The sequence below is a fragment of the Protopterus annectens genome, chromosome 4.part1, assembly GCF_019279795.1.
Source record: "Protopterus annectens isolate FY-2018-M chromosome 4.part1, PAN1.0, whole genome shotgun sequence".
Classification (NCBI taxonomy): Eukaryota; Metazoa; Chordata; order Ceratodontiformes; family Protopteridae; genus Protopterus; species Protopterus annectens.
In genome coordinates this window covers 112393826-112417801 of record NC_056734.1, presented here as the reverse complement: position 1 = coordinate 112417801, position 23976 = coordinate 112393826, and the positions used below count along the sequence as shown (strand labels likewise).

General features: G+C 40.4%; 1 protein-coding gene across 1 annotated transcript in view; it reads left to right on the top strand.

The window, feature by feature from the left end:
• LARS2 (leucyl-tRNA synthetase 2, mitochondrial) overlaps positions 1 to 23976 on the top strand; it is a 1850943-nt gene that overhangs the window by 1077402 nt on the left and 749565 nt on the right. The window contains exon 11 of the mRNA XM_044070015.1: positions 3802 to 4085. Coding sequence (XP_043925950.1) covers positions 3802 to 4085 — 284 coding nt within the window. The remainder of the gene's footprint in view (positions 1 to 3801; positions 4086 to 23976) is intronic.

Below are 23976 nucleotides of genomic sequence, written 5' to 3'. Positions count from 1 at the left end.
TGGGGATATCTGTTATGGTGTATTTGTTTTATTGCTCATTTATTTGTTTGGAATCCTGTTTTTGTCTTCCAATTTGATTACAGCCTTCCTTGGAGGGCACCTGACATCTGGGGCAAGAAACACTGAAGAAAATGGCGTCGGCTGATGCTTATGTACTCCAGCCGCTCTGACGTCGGAGAGAAATGCGACATCAGCCGACGTCGGACCCAGACTTTGGAATCTGGCCGACCGAGGGCTGCCTGAGGCACACATGTTATGACTGCAGTCGCATGTCTATCGGACATCTACATTTATGGTAGGTACAAAACTGTACTTTATAGCTGTCTGAATGCATGTTCTTTCCCTTCTTATCAACTCACCTCCACACCACCTTGTTGTCACTGTTTTAAGTATATTTGCCACTAACATATCATCTATTTTTTTTTTGCCTTCTATAAAATATACTTTTAGTAATATTTTTCTCCTATACCATTACATTTCACCTAAAAAGTCTACCATTTTCCTATGATGGTACAATCTACTTCTATTTGTCTGATTGCTAATTAGCATTTTTTTTCTTGTCAGAGTATTATTATTCTGTATTGTATGTTTTGTTAGATATCTGTTTGTTTTTGTCAATTAGTTGTTTAGCAAGGAAACAATACCAAGGTAAGACTCCAGGCTCTCAAAGTAACTTTATTGTAAAAACACAAGTGCTTTCACCATCAAGGCTTCTTCAGGTGTATGAAACAAGATACAAACACACCTATCTTTATACTAATAATCATTAAATCACATGTTCTAATGGTAATCATCTTAAAGAGACAGTGGCAAGGGCCATAGCATGAACACAAACTATATAAGAAACAATGTAAAAAACTAATACTGTATAAAAAATGTGTAAAAATATGTAAGAGAATATATATACACATATGTAACTGTCTAAAAAATTCTACACAACTAAGAAATACATAAATAAGTAAATATGCCATAATAGAAACACACAATATTACCTTCGAAGTGGTCTATTCTTTAAAACAGGTTTCAATGGTATACAGTCATTTAAACCATGACAAATATTTGTTCTTAATTTCAGAATCCATTTGGTTTCTAAATTCTCAGTACAGATTCTGATATCCCCTCCCCTTGAAAACTCATTGCATTTACCTAGTACTCTAAAAAAGTATGTTGTACATTAGTCTCTTTGATATGCTTTGCTAGAGCATTGAACATACTGCCCTTTTTTATATGGTAAATGTGTTCCCTGATCCTGTCTTTTAGATATCTATCAGTTTTGCCAACATAAAATTTGTGGCAAATCTGGCAAGTTGCCAGGTAAACCACATGAGATGAATTACAGTTGGCACTGTTTTTTAAAGTGTAAACCTCTCCAGTATCTGGATGTTGAAAGACTATCTTTGGATCAATGAACCTGCAGAGCTTACATTTGGCGCAAGGTATAGTTCCACTATTATCTCCAGTTACTGTCATAATTTGATCTCTGGGGTAGCAGAGTTGCCTCCTTAATGATTTCTTATATTATTATTCTGTATTGTATGTTTTGTTAGATATCTGTTTGTTTTTGTCAATTAGTTGTTTAGGTTACTTGCTGCCTGTATTTTTTGTATTATCCTGCAATGTGGTTTCTTGTATTGTATTGTAAAATTGTTGTGTGTTCTTGGTATTGTATTGTAAAATTGTTATGTATTTCAGGTATTGTATTGCATAAATTTGCATGTAATTTTTTTTAAAGGACCTTTTCTCCCTAGGCCTCCAATGAAAACAGGCCTCTGGGCCAGTCGGACATCCCCGGTAAACAAATGTAAAATAAATTCCAAGATATTCCGGGGCTATTTCATCTTATGACAATTTACACATTGCAAGTAATGTTCATCAGGCCACACCTCCTTTCTTCAAGAGGATTAGTAAATCCTGCAGTAAATTTGTGAATATCCAGCCAGTCATTTAGGTTATGTTTAAAGGAAGATAGTGAGTGTTTCTGCTGAACATGCAAGGAAAGCTTATTCCAGAGGTTTGGGTGGTGCTGATTTCTAAACTGTCCTTCCACCATGTTTTATTTATCCTTTGGTGAAGATTTAAGACTTTGGTTCTAGTATTGATGGAGCCTTAGACTTGTGAGAGGCTCAAGACACTTTGTTATCTTAGAGCATGATAAACAAGACCGAAGTCTCCTCTCAAAAGCCTATAAGATACTGAATAAAGGGATTTAGCTTCCGACTTGTCAGCATAGCTCAGGGACTTTAGGCCTGTGATCTTTTTGGTTAGGAATCTTTGGAGTCTTTCCCACATTTGATATGTTTAGTGAGATGCATCCCAAAGGGTACATTGTACACAGTAGTTGGTTAGATAAGTACTGAGTGTAAGGGAGCAGGTACCTCTTCAGGCCTTGTAGGCATTCCTTTGGTAATTAGCTGTGCTAAATAAATGGATTTCCTGGCAACCACTGTCAAATGATCAAAAAAAGAGGGAATTATCAGCCCAGTTTCCTAGGTCTCTGACTACATTTTCATTTTATAGTGGTATGTTGTCTCTGCAGTATGAGGAGGTCAGGTATTATCTGTCAAAAGTAATATTACTACACTTTTTCCCATTTAATTTAAAGCCATTTTAGTACACCTAACACTTGCAAGGGATAGTTCATGCTGGAGAGTTTGAGTGTCATAAGATGACTTAACAACCCTTCGGTTTTTATTTGTTTGCGAATTTTGTTAGCCAAAGTTCATTTTTCTTTACTTGAAGATCTGAAAAGTAATGACTAAAAAAGTGTGATCTCAACAGAGAGTCCAGAGGAATACCACTGGTCACTTTCATATATTCTGATAAGGGTCCTGCAGCTTGCACTGTGTGGGTTCAGTTTTTTACCATCTCACCGTACATGGATTGGTTTTTTTAATGCAGTTGCCTTCTGTATGATGCCATCTTGGGGAATGGTGTTGAAGGCCTTGACCATGTCAAGATATGTCTTGTGTTCAAATAGCCACTGAACATAGACTTCCATTTTAAAGAAGATTACCAGATTCAGTAGACAGGATCTACTCTTCAGAGAGCCATACTTGATATTGTACTTAATGTGGTCAGTTGTACTACATTTCATGGCTTTGCAAATGAGGTTTGTGGGACTGAAGGATCTCTAATGATCTGGGTTAGTTGTAAGGCCACTGTATTATATGCATAGTTTGCAATGAGTCTGTAATATCACAGTGGTGGTACTCAGTATGGCTGAATGCTCATGTAACTTGAATCATTTGCATATGCCCTGTCCACCATGGACTATTCTAGTGCACAGGAAAATGTCTCTTTGCTCTAATATTGTTTTACTTGTGAATCATGTTTTCTCTCTTTAAGGGCATTTTACAGCATATTGCCCCTTTACATTGTGTATTATGTTAATTAATTCTGCCTTCCATTTTATCTTGTATAATTAAGTATCTGAGTACGATATCCAAGAAATAACAGCTTAAATTCATATTTGTATATTTATTATTTAAAGTACATTTCTTTAAAGGGAGTAGCTGGAAGGCTTTCCTGTATCAAGTAGCAGGTGTGTATAACATGAAGAATACAGTTTAGCGTACTAGGGTACTGATGGTAGGGAATTTTGATTATATAAAGATTATTTTTTTTTACATGATTTAAAACTACATTAGTCACCTTTGATGATCTAATAAGGAAAGTCACCACACTTTTTAAATAACTGAGAATTTCTGCTTTTCAGATACATTTTATAGTTTATAATAAAAAACAAGAAACTGTGTGTCTGTTGCAGTTATGTGCTGAATTACTGTATTGTTGTTTGGATAGTTTACAGGGCTGAATCGGCAAGTAGCTGTCAGTGCAGTCATGCAGCGAGCCAGAAATATGGGAGTTGGTGGATACTTTACAAGTCCTACACTGAGAGACTGGTTGATATCAAGGCAACGCTACTGGGGCACACCTATTCCTGTAATCCACTGTAAGTCCTGTGGCACAGTGCCAGTGCCCTGTGAAGACCTACCTGTACTGCTGCCCAAAGTGGAATCATTTACTGGGAAGGGAAATTCACCTCTGCGCTCAGTTCCTGACTGGCACAACTGCTGTTGCCCAAAGTAGGTGTACTACATTTGCTTACTGTAAATTAATGGTACATTTTATATGTTATAAGTAAGATTTGCTCCCCATTTTATTTAATAATGAAAATTACTTAAAGTGTTCTGCCTCAGACTTGTGCATTTATCATTTTATCTTTAGTGATTCAGAGTTCTTCTAATATCCCAGTGTCAGACTTCACATGTTCTAAAACATCTTTAAAAAATATGGAAAACAAATACACAAGTCATATTAGTAATAGTTTGTGTTAGTGTTTTATCAGTTTGTCAGCAAACTTTTTTGGTAACATTTTTTTCTGATTGAACATCCAGGACTGTTTTTGATGGATTTTGTTTTATTATTTATTCCACTCCACCTCTTTTTCTCCCAAGTTGCCATGGTGAGGAGTATATGCACTTTCCAGTAGTGCACTTCAAGACATCATGCTCCACATTAGGAAAACAGCATACCTATCCCTTGACCTCACCATTTCTTTCCTCCTGCTTCGACATTTCAGATTATGATCCTGACTCATCCTAGAAAAGCTCCTGTATTTGATGCCTGAAACACTTAAGCCATGAGTATGTGGCCACTAAATCATGAGCCAGGACCCAGGATGATACTGGCTGTGTTGTTTGGCAAAGGGACATAATGTGAAACACCATCATAATTGCCAGAAATGTAGTAGAGCCACCAACATATGTAGAAAGTAGAAGCTCCTGCCCTACTTTACTTCTCTGGGGAATGGCAGAGGCTGTGTGCACCTTTTGTAGAGATGGGCAGGACTTTGAATTTTGCAGCTGCCAGACAAGTACTTCAGCACCATCAAAGGACTAAAGAAGCAGAGGGCAGGCATCAGTCATACCCTTTTGGAAATAAACCCATCCTTAAGATAGTCTGCTGGTCTGCATGTTTCTTTGCCCTTTGTAAGTAAGGACACAAGCTTATGTTTGTTTTCTTTTGTGGTGGGTAATAAGGGGGCCAGGAAAGTTGCACTTGCAATAGCTGCTTCGGAGTTGTTTTTCCCAGATTGTAGGCATTACCCAGCTCCCTTTGAATAACCAGAGTATACTGGTAACTGTCCTTTTGCTATGGAACAGTCTCTGAATTCTGTAGCTGGAGTTTTAGTTAGTTTTCATGCTTAAGACTGAAGAGTTTTCTCCTCAGGTCCTCTGTATATTCCAGCTGTGACAAGTCACTTGAACTGAGGAAGCATCAGGTTCTTGCTTATCCAGGTCTACAGTTCATACAGCTGTTTGAAATCTGATAAGACTTGTCTTTTCAGGTGTAGAATTACAGTTTTAGGAAACATGGCCTGAAGCCAACACTGTGCCACGTGTTTGGATCTCTCTACTCCCTGTGCCACCAACATTCCACTGTACACAGGTCCCTAGCTACCCAGTGTCCCCCCCAATCACAAGCTCACCCCACACTGACCATGCATGAGCATGTGCCACATGTTTGGACCTCTCTACTCTCTGTGCCACCAACATTTCACTGTACACAGGTCCCTCCAATCACAAGCTCACCCCACATTGACCATGCATGAGCATGTACATGCTGGAACTGAGGGAGGCTTAGGTTCTCACTCTCCTCCTGTGTCATGGAGGGAGTCAAAGGATATAGAGATCTGTATCTGTGAGATAGATAATGAAACCTCTCCTCCTTCAGTATTTTCAAGACAGCCTTCTGAGCTTTCAGCTTTTGGATGTACTTTGGCTGGGGGTATTTACCAGCCCCCCCTACTGGGGGATATTTACTGCTTTGGAGGTTTTCCATCTGTAGACATATAAACAAGGATCCCCACTATTAGATGTAACACTTATGTCCTTACAATATGAGGTAAGCTGAGGGGACATCCTTGAATAGTCACATTATACTATTCAACCATGCCTGTCTGGCTTAGGTGACTCCTTCATCCGCTGGCTGCTTTTGATCTTCCCTGTGAGCAGCTAAACATATCTTTATATATCCTTGTAACAGTAGAGTTGTCAAATCTTCATTTTGTTTCTTGATTTCCAGGAAGTGAGTCCACTCAGTAGCTGGAAGTGAACTGGCAGGCTGAGGGATGAAACACACTTTTCTTGTGTAGCGTATGGCATCAAAGTTTGCATGGGCAGAGGGTTTTTAGGGTGTACCCCCAAACCTGGAAGCTTCAGATAAAACAAAAAGCAGAACTGGAATGAAAGTTGGCATAAATCCAGTTTTAGACCAACCAAAGGAGGTGCCTTGTAGATTAACTGATGAGCTAAGAAATGAAAATGAAAAAAAAAAATGTGCCAAGTAGTGACCAATATCCACCTGTAAACCCTTTTGTTGTAAAAATAGTAAAATGGTAAGCACTTTTGTTACAAATAATATACTAGGGACTTCTTCAGGCCACAGAGACCAACATTCATGCAGTTTAAAAAGTGTAACTAAAACAAACATGACTGGGAAAGCCAAAGACCCCTAAGTAATGCAACTTCCATTCCACAATAAAACAAACTAAATTAATAACACCATTCAAGCCTGTTTTTTAAGGCACTAAAATGAAATTGCCAAATTAATTATCTTAACAACAGAGCGTCAACATCTCCAACACTAAAATCATTTCCATCCTTTCAAATATGAAAAAATTAAAACGCTTAAAATTAGTGTAAACGCGCAATGCCTAAAAAGTGCAGTTTTTATTCTTATTTTTAATGCTGCTTGGATAGTCTCTCAAGTAAATCTAATAGTAACTCTTCAATAATTCCTTACATTGCCTGCAGCCAAAACATGGAAATATTCAGGGACTTTTGTGTTACTTTTCTGATATTATCTCTCTTATCCTTCCTCTCCAAAATACTTTCAATGTTGCCCACCTTTTGTTAATAGTCACACACTTAAGTATTTTATTAGGAAACACTGTAATGTCCTTAGAGGTAATGAAGTGTTGGCTGAAGGGGTAAGAGCAGGAGCCAAGTTTATTCACACAGAACTAGAGTGTAAATGTGAGTGATGAGCTACACTTCATAACTGGATCCATGGAGACTTATTCATAGTTGTTACACTTAGGTGCAGGTATCTGCACATGCTTTGACTAAGCACAGCCAAGGTGCAATTCAGAGACCGTTGTTGTGCTATGTGCAGCTGTTTGAATCAGTTAGACAAAGTCTTATGCAAATGAGGTAATAATGAGATGTCATTGAGAAATGTGTTAAAATCTGTGACTATGTTATGCAAACAAGGAGCTATTGTTGCCTTTGAGCGATTCATAGTCGCTTTCAAAGAGGCAAGTGAATGATCTGCATAAGACATATAAGAAGCGAAGACGTACATTTTTTCATCCACCTTGCTATCCACAAAGATGCTTGTGTTCATTGCCAGATTAGATGTCTCTAAAGGGGGTGCTCATTTCAGCTGCTTCAAAACCAGTTGTTCTCAGTGGGGAAAAAGTCAAAGATATAGACAAAGGCTAACTCGTGTGAATTTTGCTGATCAGGAAATCTTGAACAGGTTTAGAATGGGAAAGTGCATAGGACAGGCTTTGGTGAGTTTGTATGCCTGACTGAGGAGAAGAATGGCCTTCCTATACTTGTTTTATACCAAGGGATGTATAGCCCTTGCTATACTTGGAACAGCGACCTTCCAGAGATATGCTGATGACACTTTTCATATCTCACAGTCTTCTGTCTCATGGATGCTTCAGCATTTCCATGACATACTTCTAGGACATGTGAATCATATATTTATTTTCCAGTGATGCCTGAGGTTCAGGTTAGTACCGTGATTGCCTTCTGTGCAATGGCATGCTTTCCTGAGGTGCTCGGTAACATTACAGGAAAGGCTACCATTCCATCAGCTGCCAGGTAGTATGTGAAGTACAGAGGTGCATCACCAGTGTGTCAGCCCGGCATTTTAACAGTACCCACAATTCCCATATTTGGCATACAAGCTCACTATACTTCTTGCTCGATAGGATTCCTTATAGTCAAGTAGTTGGTAAGTCCAAACTATTAATACTGTTTGCAAACATAGACTTTTCTTTAAAAACAAAAAAAACTCTGTCACAGCGAGCTACCAACATCCAAAGACCAAACTGTCAATTTATTTAAACAGGTAGTTGAAGCGCTTTTCGTTTGCTTCCCTAGCAAACTTCTTCAGAAAACAGTATACAAACATCAGTTCAAATCTCATGTTAAAAATAGTGTCAGGTGGTCACAGTAGCCAATCCTGACATAACCTCATAACATCCAGCTTGAAAATTTAAAGGCAAACTCCTTCACAAACATACAGCCAGCAGTAAAACTGAAAAACACCAAGTAATTTCAAGATTTCATGTGCTAGTGTAACATTAATATGATATTGAAAATCATTCTAACTCTCCTAGTACAACATACACAACATAGTACTTGCTTTTGATTTGCCAGGACTATCTAATTCCTCCACACTAAATAAAAAGTACTTAAAAAAGGCGGACTATAGCTCATCCATTATACACACAATCATCTCTGTAAACTCTTCAGCTTTAAAATGCAGCTAATGGAACAAGTTTCATTTAACTGAAAAAAAATATAAGCATTATTGGTTGCCAGGACTATTCTAATTCCTCCAACTGTAATCATCAGTGGCACCCCGCTACAAACTTAAATTGAGGTTCAATTGTAACTCCAAATATGTGGTTTATTTAGCTAGGTGCCAATGTTGTTCTGTATTTTACATTGGCAAAACAGAGACAGAGTTTATGAACATCAGTATGCAATTTCCAAAGGGAAAATCCATAACGCCCTAGCTAAACATATTCAGGCCAACAAAGAATATAAATTTAAGTATATGGTTATTGATCAGGTCCTGCAGGATATTAGGAATTAGAATTGTCCTGGCAAATCAAGCTTAATGCTTATAATTTTCCAGGGTTAAATGAAACTTGTTCCATTAGCTGCATTTTAAAGCTGAAGAGTTTACAGAGATGATTGTGTGTATAATGGATGATGATGTTTTATATTTAGTAGTAATAATGTTGACTTAAATAGTACGATAATTAGATTAGTCAAGTACTATGTTGTGTATGTTGTACTAGGAGAGTCAGAATGATTTTCAATACCATATTAATGTTACACTAGCACATGAAATCTTGAAATTACTTGATGTTTTTCAGTTTTACTGCTGGCTGTATCTTTGTGAAGGAGTTTGCCTTCACATTTTCAAGCTGGATGTTATGAGGTTATGTCAGGATTGGTTACTGTGACCACCTGACACTATTTTTATTATGAGATTTGAACTGAAGTTTGTATACTGTTTTCTGAAGAAGTTATCTGTTTAAATAAATTGACAGTTTGGTCTTCCTATTTTGTCACAGACTTTTCTTTAGCTATAGAGTAACAAAGGTAGTATTGCATAATTGCTCCCCACTTTATTGTTGTGTGTGTCCTCTCCGTAGTTTGTTTTTTTCTGTGTGATGCAGGGTACTCACTTGAAACTAGGCTGATGCCATCAGTCTGTGACTGGTTTTAACCAACATGAGTAACATGTTGAATGCTTCAAAACTGTTCAGTCATAAACATGGATAGTCATAGAGCAAGCGCTTCGCCTACTCAAAACTCATTTCCTGCATGAATTGAAAGCTTTTCAGAATGCCCCTGCTACTGCATGTAGAATGTTTACTGCTTGCCGCATTCTACATAACATGCTAATGCATTGGTCTAGTATGCAACTGCCACAGTCAGTCACCAATAGTGACAGTGCAGCTCCCTCTATCATTTCTTATACCAGTGACAGTAGTGGCAGTGATCAGCCAATGGCAGCATCACTGTAATCCCTCTGGAATGCTTGTGCACAGTATATATCTATAGGCAAAGAAGTGTCATTTAGTACACAGATGTGGGCCACGACATTCACTTTGTAGCAGTGTGAAGCTACACATAAAATACTTGATACATGCAGTGTTATCTTTGCTGATCGATGCATGGTCAGCTTACACTGTACAGCAGACATTTTTTCATTTCGCTGAGTGTGTGAACCTGTGTCACCACCTGCAGAGTTATACATCTGTTGTGAAACAGGGAAACCTGCCAGTACATTTTTCAGCTGTGTGTCAAAGTCCTCAGGCTATGTCATGAGTATGAGAGTTATGTCTTCATCATTGAAGCCTGCTGTGCTGAAACGTAGAATGTGGCTATTTCTGGTGCTGACCCTGTAAAGAAGTATGTCAAGATGTGGTTAATGTGACTTGTGGTAGGTGGAATGATTTTTTCCTAAAGGTAAGTGTACGATGCTCACTCTTACCATGCATTGCCTGTAGAGTTTGTGGTGTACCTGATGTTGATGGCGTACCTGATAATGAAACATGTAAGGGTTATATGTGCAGGTGTCTTGCCAACTGCAATCAGCATACTTTAGTAAAAGCAGCTACATATTAATCTTCCAGACTGTCTGACTGTGGTTGCTGCACCAGTCTGGTATTCATGCCATCTCTGATGAATCCAGCAGCTTCCTCAACTGCACCACAGTAATTGCCCCTTAGGGAGACAAGGTGCTCCTTATCCCATGTTAAATATTGAAGTATGGAAGGGTTACCACACATGCTGCTACAGGCAACTGCATTTTGCCTAGCTTTTGTCCTGGTACGTTTGACCATGTCATTCATTCTTTCACTACACTGTGCCAAAGTGCAGTTACTTCCCTCTACAGCATTTATGTCACACCTTAACTCTGTCTACCTTTTTTGGCCCTCCTTCTCCGAAAAGACATTTCCCATATTTCCTCAATGTATCCATGAAGATGTGATTCTCTGCAGGATCAGAGTTTTTGAAATTGTTCCCTGCTGCTGCAACATTTTCTAACCTGCAAGCACATTACACCTCCTTCACATGTAAGTAACTTTAATCAGTTATGAATCATGCATGCCACTACATAATAAAAAAAGCTTGACGTGCACTGTGAAGCATTCATTGAATTCTGGTTTAAATTGCCTTTGCGTTAGTGTCTGTATTATACATTCCTCTACTGCCGTAGTGAGATGTATACCTATAACTGTTTGCTGTGAGGGTGTGGTACAGAATATATTAAATAATTGCTCATGTATATCACTCCTTAGTTTAATGAACACAGCCTGTAGTATGGTCCTGGGCATTACGCATTGTCAGAGACCATTTTCTGCAGTACACCACTTCACAGATATGGGCAGCAATTAAAATGGCTCCTTAGAAATCCCCATGTGTTTTATATGTAATCAGACAAATATTGCAATATTTCATGTCTTACCAATACATACAGCTGAACTTGATCAAGTCCCACTGTATTACACCGATGATTCCTTTTCCTAATAATTCAAGGTTATCCTTGCTTTTAGTAAACCTTTTTTTAATTTGTTTGCAGTATTCATCATCTTCTGTGGAAATGCAGAGCCTACTGATGCTTAGAAAAGTGGATTGGCATAAGTTGATTGGCAAATGAGTCTCAGCCTCACTAAGCTGTATGAATTGTGCTGCAATGCACATGTGAAGCCACGTTTATTAGTGTAGCTGCATTCAGTTTGATGTGGATGAGCAGCGATTTGCCTATGAATGCATGTGGCTGCCATTTTCTTCTCAGTTGAATTTCAGCATGTTATACGTTGTGTATAGCATATATGCATTCATATGCTTGTCTGTGTACAGCCCTCACCCTCTCAGACTGTTGGGATACCATATGCTTGTCTGTGTACAGCCCTCGCCCTCTCAGACTGTTGGGATACCATATGCTTGTCTGTGCACAGCCCTCGCCCTCTCAGACTGTTGGGATACCATATGCTTGTCTGTGCACAGCCCTCGCCCTCTCAGACTGTTGGGATACCAGCTGTCCCTATTCTCACAGTCCATACCAAACAGAAGCTGTATCATCTAATTTTCATCCAGAAGTAGTTCTGTAGCCTCCTTGTTATTGCTGCAGAAAACATTTTCTCTGCATGTGAGCACCCTTAAAAACACAAGCATATCAAATTCCACAAAGATTGCCATTTATTTATGTTAAAAAAGTTCACTCCTTTGAAGTGGGTGTGGGCATGATCTGTACTGATAAATAACCTGTTATAGAAAATTTTCCACTTTTATCTGTTCAGTAGGTAACGAATTTATATGGGCTGGGCAGAGTGATGTCACACCCTAGTACTCCTTGATTCAGACTTCTGCATGTCATTCTGAAGTTGATACTTCATGGTGATGGGCGCTGTTAAAGTCCAGGATTGTGCCCTAAGCTGATCCAAGAAAGAGACCAAGATACTCTGCTACCTGCTGCAGGAGTCATACCCGATGAAACCAAAGCAGGTGGCACTTGGAAAAAAAACTGACTTATGGCAAGAGCTGGGGTCATCTGTCTTCAACAACAAGTACATCGATCTGCAGAGGAGGAGGAAGAGGAGGGGGGACTAACTAGCTAGGTGATTTTTAGAGGTACAGAACTGAAGGTCAGAGTTCTACATTAAGTTCTGTATTTTTGATATATATATATATATATATATATATATATATTAAAGTAATATATGTACTGACGTGTATTGTATAGTAAGTATTGTATCTCTCAAATATTGTAGCAAGAGGGGAGGGCTACAGAATCCTGAAAGCCCAAAATCCTGAAAATTCAAAATCTTGAAAACTCAAACTGCTGAAAACACACAGGATACCAACACTTACTATATTCCAGCACAAGTACTTACAGAAACAAATAAAACACAAACCTGCTGAAAACACACAGGATACCAACACTTACTATATTCCAGCACAAGTACATACAGAAACAAATAAAACACAAACTATATTACTGTTCTCTAAGTGTAAGCAGGGGGGCAGGCCACCCTGCACCCCCCGTGTGGGGAGCTGTGCCGCCCACACCCCCTGCTACTTAAGTATATCAACTCCAATATTGCACTTAGTGTAGTGAAGTGCAATCTTGGAGTTGATGTATATAAGTAGAGGTGCTGGCTTGCCCCTGCATATAGTTGAAGGGTAATATGTTTCTGTATGTACTTGTGCTGGAATATAGTAAGTGTTGATATCCTGTGTGTTTTCAGGATTTTGAGTTTTCAGGATTTTGGTCTTCAGGATTTTGGGCTTTCAGGATTCTGTAGCGCTCCCAGTAAGAGATATATATGTAAACATTTTGTTAACTATATATATATATATATATATATATATATATGTGTGTGTATGTATATATATATTATACTGCCACAGGGCTAACAACCCTAAACGACCTTTTTAAGCCTAGGCATGCTACCCAATAATAATAAATAGGTATATGTCCTATGGGTTTTTGTGTGTGTGTGTGTGTGTGTGTGTGTGTGTGTGTGTGTGATGGGTTATATGTGATTTAGACATGATTGGTTGAGCATTTACAATCTTCCTCTCTCTGATAGAAATATAGGTGTCAGATCAGGGATACATTTATCAGAATCACATTTATTGGCCGTTTATGCACATATACAAGGAAATTGACTCCGGTTTCAGTGACCCTCCATGTATAAATTACATAAATGACTTACATACAGCTATTAAGAACAAAACAAATGACATACATGCAACTATTAAGAACAAGACAGAAAAGTAAATATACATATACATACAACGTGCAAAGTGCAACTCAGTGCAAGAAATACTGAAATAAACTCTGAAAGAAAGAAGTATTAACAATATGTAAACAGTACTGCAGAATCCTCGGAGGCTTGGGAAAAAGAATACCCCAGCCAAATAAGCTGAGTTAACCGTTTATGAACTTGATGGCCTGTGGGGAAAAACTGTTCTTATATCTGCTTGTTTTGGTGCATATTAATCTATAATGCCTGGCCAGTGGTAACAGTTCAAAAAGATGGTGGTGTGGATGTGAAGAGTCAGTGATGATTTTACCTGCCTTTTTCATGACTCTGGAATAGTACAAGTCCTGTAAGGATGGCAAACTAGCACCAATGATATTTTCAGCAGACGTGACTCTTCAATGTAACCTATTTTTGTCATGTTTAGACACAGATCCAAACCACACTTTTATGGATGAGATGAGAACAGATTCAATAACTGCTGTATAGAAGTAAATCAAAAGTTCCTGTGGGAGGTTGAACTTCCTCAGCTGTCACAGAAAGTACATTCTCTGTTTTGCCTTTTTTATGATGGACCCTACATTGGTCTCCCACTTCAAATCCCAGGAGATTATAGATCCCAAAAACTTGAAGGATTCCACAACTGACACAGCAGTATTAAATATAAAGAAGGGGATCAGAGGAAGTTACTAGGCTGTTGGCCCTGAGGCCCTTACAAGTCTGGCCAAGAATTTGCCCATGTTACAAGAAGTCAGCACCATATGCCACTGTCCAGCAGGGACATAGGTGGAATCCCAGGCATGTATTTTTTGTTCCCCATCCAGTTATCCAGGTTGCGCATAAAAAGGTTTAATAAGGTACTCTCCTTTATGTGGAGAGGGAGTCTATTCCACAAAAGGAGGGGTCTCTGGGACACAAATCTGCCCTGCCAGCAAGTCCTATTGATGTCACAGTCCAGGTTGAGGTCTCGCGTGCGGGTTACTCAAGTGGAGCTTGACTTGCGGATATGCAGCAGTTCCATCAGGGTGGGGTCTGAGATTGCTTTGTATGCCAGACAGAGGTCACCTCTGAGGAGTCTGTAGGAGGCTGAGTAGAGGGACAGGGCTTTTAGCCTTTCTGTGTAGGGTAGATGTTTGAGGCCCTGGATTCCCTGGGTGAGGGATCTCTGTGGTCTGTCTAACTGCTGCTTGTGCTTTGTGAGGTACATGCCGAAAGGGGCATTGTATTAAATAATTGGTCTCATAAGGGAGGAATACAGAGATGTTATGACCACCTTGCCCCTGGATGAGACACCCTTACTAATAAGGTGGGCCATGTAGAAAGCTTTCCATACAACGGAGGCAGTATGGTGGTCAAAAGTCAGTTTGCTATCAGCCTGGGTTCCCAAGTCCCTTACAACTGATTGCGTCCTTATTATCAATGTGATAATTTGTGGGAACGTCATTCTCCCCAAAAGGGATGATGATGCATTTTTTGGCATTCAGTTTGAGGCCATGTTTCTGACACCAATCGTTTGTTTGGGTGAGACCCTCTTGGAGGATGTCCACATCACTAGGGAATTGATGACAGCACCCAGCTTGCAGTCATCTGCAAACCTGGTCAGCCATAGCCCACTAGATTTAGCCTGCACTTCTGAGAAGTATATTCCAAACAGCAGAGGCCCCAAGACCGATCCTTGGGGTACACTGCTTGTTACAGGTCTACTACTTGAGGTGGCTTCCCCTATTTTGACTAGGTGGGTTCTGTCAGTTTGCTACCCATCTGGTAACATATGGATTGATGCCTAGTTGAGAGAGTTTATCTATTATACCTGAGTGGGGAATAGTTTCGTAAGCCTTGGCCAGGTCAAGTTAAGCGGTGTGCACCGTCTTACCCTCGTCTATGGACTTGGTGACTGTCTCAAAGAAGTTGACCAAATTCAACAGGCATGACCTCCCCTTGACAAAACCAGACTGTGTGAGATTAAGTGTCTGGAGGTTGCCAGTGTCCTTGTTAATGTGGTCCATGGTAATCCGCTCCATGGCCTTGCAGATCAGACTAGTTAGGCTGATGAATCTATAATTTCCTGGATCAGTGGATGCACCAACTTTGTGCAAAGGGATGACAGTAGCTGTCCTCCACTTGGCTGGGACAAAGCCAGTACTCAGGCTTTGGTTGAATAGTGTGCCTAATGGTGCTGCAAGTTCCTGCCTCAGTTCATGTAGGATGCAGCCTGGGATGTTATCGGGTCCCATGGAGGCTGGATTTATTTTGCCTTTGAGAGGGCAGTGATGACTTGCCCCCTAGAGATAAGGGGAGGGGGGCAGGTTCTGGCGATGTCCTGTTTTACTGATGGGGGGGTTGGCTGTATCTACAGGGTTTGTGTATGTGGTGTCCTTGACCACCAGTTCTGAGCAGATCTGGACGCTTCCCTTGAGATTGTGGACATATGTGAAGAAAGCCTTATGATTGTCTTTAGTGGATGTGGCCAGTTTAGACTCTGTTTGCTTTGGAGGATTTCACTAGTCCTCTTATTTGCTTGTTCAGGCTAATGAGAGATTGCTTCCAATTAGTCACCTGTTTCTTCTTGGTCCTGGACAGCAATTGTTTTCTTTTATTATAGAATTGATTTATTGTAATGTCCACCAGACAGGTTTACTCTTCCTTGAGGGGGAGGATTTTATCCTGTCTGGTTTTCCTGATTCCATGTGGCTATATAAATGTTCATATAGTACTTTGGTATAAGTTTGGACATATGTGCCAGTTTCTGTGGAGGAGGGAGGGGGCTGTGAAGCTGTTTATACCTTCCCTCAGGAGGTTCTAATCAGCTTTGCAGAAGTTTTTTTTGTTTGACCCTAGCTGGGGAGGGTGGGGGTTGGGGGAGATGGTGACTTTGAAAGTGACTGCTTTGTGGTCGGATCTTACTAGGGATGATGACACTGTATGGATGCTGCAGTGGTTACTCATGTTGGTTAAAACCAAGTTCAAGATATTTCCACCTCTTGTGGGGGTGTCAACCAACTGGTCCAAGGCATTTTCATTGACAAAATCAGGGAATTTCTGATCATTTGTGTTTTGGAATGATTATTTCTTCCAATCTATGGTTGGATAGCTAGTCACCCAGGATTAGGGTAAAGGGTTGAATCTTGATAAATTTGAGGAGGTCCAGAGAGGTGGAGTGGGCATCTTGAATCTGAGATGGATGCCTGTAGCTAGCTATGATTTGAATAGGGGTCATGTCAGTTGTTAACTGTACCTGGAGTATTTCCTGAGCATCATACTATTTGACCACCCTAGAGGTGTGTATGTCTTTTATATATATTGCAACTCCACCTCCTTTTGTTTTGCTGCCCACGGCTTGGGGTCTGAATGAATGATAGGATGAGTAACCTGGTTGGGCTGGGGTGCTCTCCGCAGCTTTGAAACATGTTTCAGTGACTGCACAAATGTCAGCTTCTTCCAGGGTTAAGAATGCTTGCATTGAGTGCAGTTTCATGTTTAGACTCCTAGCGTTTAGCAGCGAGGCCTTTAATTTACATTTTGATGAAATTTTCATATTGTTAGTTTTGACCTCATGGCATTGCCTAAAAAAGGCACTATGGGGGAGGCAAGAGCCTTTGCCAGGAGCCTGAAAACCTAGGGTGACAGGTGCAGGCCACCTGTTACAAAGCATCATGGCTGGTCAGTCATGTCATCCCAGGCTGTCATGTACTGGATCCCCTTTGAATGACACCAGAAACTAACCCAGTTGTTAAAGTCAATCATTTTCTGTTTGTATTGAGGCATCATTCTGGGTGACAGTAGAATGCTGCTTAAGGTTAGGGACATACCTGCCTGGGACACATACTCAGCGAGCTCGATCATGTCTCTCTTCATATAGTCCAGGGAGGTACATTCCAAGTCATTCACTCCAACATGGACTATGACAGAATCATAACAGTACCTGTTGAGAGACTTGAGTGCATTGGTGACATGTTGGATTTTGGCACCTGACAAACAATTAACCATGTCTTTCTCCTTATCCAGCCTGGTGAGGGTCGCATCTGTGTGTCTCACAATGGAGTCTCCTATGATTAATATGTTGGGTTTATGTTTAGGCCTTAGTGGCTGTGAGACACGGGTATGTGGACTATGTGTGGTGTGGTGGGTAGTGCAATTTGCGTACGTTTATGCCTCAGACGTCTCTTTTGTTTGGGTATGCTTTTGTTGAGGACCTCCGCATATGTGGGAGTGTGTTGTGTTGGTGTGGGTGGTGTTTGAGGTGTGGTGTTCATATTGCCAACCTTCTCAGTGCCAGATATACTGGTTTGTGGGGGAGAGAGTAATGACACTAGGTGCTTGATGTAATTACATTGCTCACAAATTGTGTTCCTAGGTGGCAGTAGTAGAGGGTTGTCCATGTACATGAGGCAGTTGCTACACTATCTCAGGATGCCCATATCAACCAAACTGGCATGAGAAAATGTAGGAAATTGTCCATCCATATTTGTCAGAAATCGAAATAGCTAAGAGGGTAAAGGGAGGAAGATCTATGAGTAGTACTACTAGATGATAACACAAGTGCTACTAAGGATAAACTTGTAGCTGGAATACCTCAAATAGGGTTTAAAACCATGCAGCTGAAGCTCTGGTTGCTGCAGACCTGTATTTAGACTATGCTACTCAATTTTAAGCTTAAGAACTCAGTAAGAAAAAACTCATAATGAAGTACAGATTAATCATTTATAGTCAAAAGAATAGCAGTTGCAATATGAAAAAATACAGTTAAACAGCAATGAAATGCAGTAAAATGCAGTTAAACAGCAATTAATTGCAGTAGATAGCAATGAAATATAGTTAATCAGTAGATTGCTTTGAAACAATAGCTCACAAATCACAACAGTAACAGACAGCACTAATAAAGCAGTGATTCAGTAGAATACTGTCATCAATTTAGTGAGGCTGATACTCCACAACAAACGAAGCAAAACCAGATGAATGAAAAGACATTAATTGTTGACATAAAACTTGCTAATGTAATTTAGTGAGGCTACCAACAAGCAGTAATCAGTATTGGAAAACAGCAAAATGAAGTAGAAAGAGGTATAGTGGCTTTTTTTTGAAGAAAGAGAAGATAATTCAAGGTTCAGAAGCTAAAGGGGTGGGCCATTACTAAGTTCTCACTGTAAACAATAGAATGAGCTGATGTAATGTGACTGGGGACAGTGGCCAGTATTAACTTTATACCAGAGGTGGGCAACTCAAAAGCCATCAAGATTTAAGACCACCACAACTGGGCGGGTGGATGGGACAAAAAAGCAGTTGCATAGATTACACAGATATGTAGTAAAACAGAAGTGCAGAAGACAGTTGATAATAAACACTTATCTTTTTCCAGTATCACAGCAGAGGGGCAAAAGGCAGAAGGCCAATCTCTCTGCAGCTCTGAACAGCTTGAGCAAACAAGTAAAAGTGGTTTAAAACACTGGCCATTAAAGGCAGCAAAACAGAAACCAGCCCAATTATCCAATCAAAAAACAGTGTTGCAGGAATGCTTTTAGCTAGATTAAACCAGACTGATTACTTTCTGCCACAAAGAAAAGCAGCTGGGCCTGTCTAGACAAAGGATTTCACTACAAGCTGAAAGGGTCACAAATAGTAACCAATATTTGGCTCTAACAGACAACAAAAATGAGACTAAAAACAGTTGCACTGATTGCAAAAATCAGTTGCACATATTACACAGATCTGTAGTAAAACAGAAGTGCAGAAAACAATTAAAAATAAACACTTATTTTTTCCAATATCACAGCAGGGCAAAAGGTAGAAGGCCAATCTCTCTGCAGCTTTGAACAGCTTGAACAAACAAGGGATAATGTTTTAGTACCACTCCTAAAGTCCACTGTCATCTCCACAGTTTTAAGAGTGTTTATTTCCAGATTATTATGGTTGCCCATTCATTGCTCCACGTTTCTGCTTAATAAGATCAGGGAAGAACTCAGTTTCACATGGATTGCAAGCCTGTTCCAGAGAAGAGGCGGCATCTAAGATGCATATATGTCCCTCCAACACATCTTATTTTTATTTATTAGAGATGAGGTTTAGATCATGTTTTTTTTTTTTTTTTTTTTGTTTTTTTTCATTGGATATAAGTCCATCCATTAGATCAGAGATCAGGGGGGGGGGCATAGGGCAGGCATGGGTCACCTTCAAGGACTGATATGTGACTGAGCATAAGGACATGGCTGAATCAGGACTTTTTTTTTATATATTATATATATTTTTTTTTTTTGTGAAGGACTTTAAGCCATTTTTGTTGCATATGCCTGGTGAGGTACATAATGAAGGGGGTATTTTTCTCAATTACTGGTCTTATTAGGCAAGGGTGCAATGGAACAATGACATCCTGAGGCGGCATCTAAGATGCATATATGTCCCTCCAACACATCTTATTTATTTTGTAGATGAGGTTTAGATCCCTGGATCAGATGTTTCTGTTGATATTTGTTTTGTGGATATGCAAAGTCCATTAATGTTCGATCAGAGGATGCTTTGTAGGCCAGGCATGGGTCACCTCTCAAAGGCCTTTAGGTGACTGAGTATAAGGACATGGCTTTGAGGCAGTCCACATAGGACTTGTTTTCTATACCATATATTCTTTTTGTGAAGGACTTCTGCGGATGCGCCATTTGTTGCATATGCCTGGTGAGGTACATAATGAAGGGGGTATTTTTCTCAATTACTGGTCTTATTAGGCAAGGGTGCAATGGAACAATGACATCCTTGGACCATAGATGTCATGCCCTTGCTTATAAGTTGTACAGTATGTAATTTAGACACACAATGAACCAAAAACACTGTGTTTGAGCACTCAAAAAGAACCAGTAATTCAAGCGAAAGAGTGCTGAAGGATAAGCTAAAACTCGAACAAGGTGTATATAAATCCTTTATTCAGTCCACACCATGCAAAAAAAGCACTCCATTCACGCATTTACAAACCAAATCGCGTTTTCGTCTCTATAGTAAAGACTTCATCAGATGACCAGTGTTCAGAGAAATTAATCATTTATACTTAAATTAATTACTGAAGAACCAATAAAAATACATAAATACATTTTAAAAGGACCAATAAATATATAGTCAAAGCTCATGAATATTAAAACTTCCTTAAAACTCGTGACTGGTTGGCCATCTGACTTGGAGTTCACTACTTTCACACTGTGTGTTCTATCTGTGAGCCAATTTGCAACCCATCTAGTGATATAGGGGTTGATGCCTAGTTTGGTGACTTTATCAATAATTCCAGAGTGAGCAATGGTATCAAAGGCCTTGGCCAGATCATGATAGGCTGTATGTACTGCCTTACCTTCATCCACAGCCCTGGTGACTGACTCAAAGAAGTCAACTAGGTTGAGCAGGCATGCTGTCCCTTTCATAAAGCCAAACTGCGTCAGGTCCATAGTTTGGAGATTTCTTATATCTTTGTTAATCAGGTCCATGATGATGCACTCCATAGCTTTACATATCAGACTCATCAGGCTAATGGGGCTATAATTCCCAGGGTCTGTAGTTGCTCCCTCCCTTTATGGAGAGGGATGACTGTAGCAGTGCACCTTTCGGTAGGGACAAAGCCCGAGGTGGGGCTGTGACTGAATAGGGCACACAGATGTGGTACCAGTTCACTTTGTAGTTTATGTAAAACACAGCCAGGGATATTATCAGGTCCCATGGAAGCTGTATTCTTGGCCTTGAACAATGCAGCTTTAACCTGGGCTGCAGTAATGCTGGGTGCCTGGCATTCCTCCGGTATTGTGATTGATCCTTTGGGGGGAGTAAAGTTGGCACCGAATCTGTCGGCCAATATGTTGGCAATATCTGTTGGCTCACTATAGGAGGTACCATTGTGCAGTAACCCAGAGCACATCTGGGTATTGCCATGGAGGTTCTTGATATAACTATAAAAGGCTTTGTGATTGTTTTTAGTGTCTGCCACAATTCTGCCTTCATAGCTGGCTTTAGAGGATTTGATGAGGGATCTCAACTTTTTGTTGAGGCTAATAATGGAGTTTTCCAGTCTTGGGACTTCACCTTTTTCTGCAACAGTTTCTTCCTTCTGACAGATTGGCTTCCTTTTTTCTGAGGAGAGCATCTTGGTTCTGTTGGGTATAGCTAGTTCCATGCATTTATGTACATGTTCGTACAGTGGATTTGTGTATGATGCGGCAGTCATGCAGCTATTTTCCATTGGCATGGGTGCTGTGAAGTTAGCTACCTCTGTTTTTAGGAGTCCAAAGTCAGCTTTGGAGACGTTTTTCAAGGTGGTTACCTTTGCGGGGGGTGTGGGTGAGATGTGGATTTCCATGGTGATTAGTTTATGGTCGGATCTGGCCAGGGAAGGATTGACTGTTGGTGTAGAGCAACGGTCGCCCATGTTAGTAATAACCAGGTCAAGGATGTTGCTCCCTCTAGTGGGGGTCAGAATGAGCTGCTCTAGGGCATTGGAATTGATGAATTCCAGGAAACGTTGGGCCAGTGTATTGGTGCTTGAGTAGTTTTCCCATTTGATGGAGGGGTAGTTGAAGTCTCCTAGTATAAGAGTGTTGGGTTGGACCTTGATAGATTCCAGGGTGCTTAGGAATGTGGAGTGAGAGTCTAGGGACATGGTTGGGGACCTATAGCAGGCTATAACCTGGATTGCAGTCTTACCCAATGTTAGTTGCACTTGAAGTTTCTCAGATGCATTATGCTGGGCTACTAGTTTGGAGGTGTGCATATCCTTTATGAATATGGAGACACCACCACCTTTGGAGCCTCGGTCCATGTTTCAGGGCTGAAAGGTGTGGAATGAGTTATAGCCTGGTAGTGCAGGGGTGCTTTCTGCCACTTTAAATCAGGTCTCCATTACAGCACAAATGTTGATGTTCTCCATTTTGAGGAGGGCTTCGAGCAAGTGCATCTTGAGATTTAGACTTCTTGCTTTGAGCAGCATGACCCTCAGATTGCATTTATTTATAGCTGTTATGGTGGTAATTTGGTCTTTTAAAAACTGCCTAAAAAAGGCACTATAGGTGTGGAAAGAGCCTTAACCAGTACCCGGAAACCCAGGGGTGACAGATGCAGGTCATCTGTGGCAAAGTATTGAGGTCTGTCAGTCATGTTATCCCAAGCAGACAGATATTGGATCCCCTTAGAATGACACCAGAAACATAACAAATTGTTGAAGTCAATAACTTTTTGTTTGTACTGCAATATCATTCTGGATAACAGTAGGATACTGCTCAGGGCTAGTGTCCTACCTGCCTGGGCCACATAATCCAAGAGCTCCACCATGTCTCTTTTCATGTAGTCCAGGGAAGTGCATCTCATGTCATTCACACCCACATGGACAATGACAGAATCATACTTGTAGTTGTTGTGGAGTGTCCTGAGTGCATGTGTTACATGTCCGATTCTGGCACCTGATAGACAACTGACTGTTACCTTCTCCTTATTCAACCTAGTGAGTGGGACACCTGTGTGCCTCACTATTGAATCACCTATGATTAGTGTATTGGGCAAGGTGTTTAGCCTTAGGGGCTTTGGTTGAGGGGCACACTGGAGGTGAGCTATGTGTCCTGTGGTTTGTCCTGTGTTGTGGTGGTTGAGTGTGTTTCTGTCTTGGAGGTCTCTGCTGTTTGGGTAAATTTCTATTGAGTGCCTCTGCGAAGGTGGATGTGTGGTTTGTGTTTTTATGTGAGAGCTGTGATAGTGGGTGTTCTGGAGGCCTATGTGTTCCATGTGGTGTGGTGCAGGTGTTGACCTTCTCCTCTTGACCAACTAGTCCAGTCTTGGCTGGAGAGTGCATAACTTCCAGTTTGGTGATATAAGTGCTTTTCTCACAAGTCTGAGTGTTGGGAGGTAAAAGGAGAGGGTTGTCTGCGTATATGAGGCAGTTGCTACACTGCCTCAGAATGCCCAAATGCACCAGGTTAATAGGAGAAAGCACAGGGAACTGCCCTTTAATCATGCCATGAGGGGTAGTCATAACTACTAAGTACTGGAGCTATTTCCGTGAAGAATGACTAGTGCTGATGGTTCTTAGGTGTGCTATAATAATTGCTACAAAAACCTGTTGAAGTGCAAAGCAATTAGGGTATTAGAAGTGCAAGAGAGAAAGAACTAGCAAGATCTAAGGGAAAAACTGAAGAACAGACTTTCTGGCACCTTTGGAAGACTGCTTTTGATGTTGCTGAGGATACTTTTTGTGGGTACACCAGCTGGAAGTCCTTTCAGCTTTAGGAAGATTACATTTAAGAGTCTCAGAATATCTGGGTTTATGTATCTTGTTTTTTATTATCAGTGGTGGATGTAGTATGTGTGCTACTGGCAAGCTGTTTGAAATTAGAAGTACCTATATGTGAGAGCCTTGCCTCCAGAGACAATAT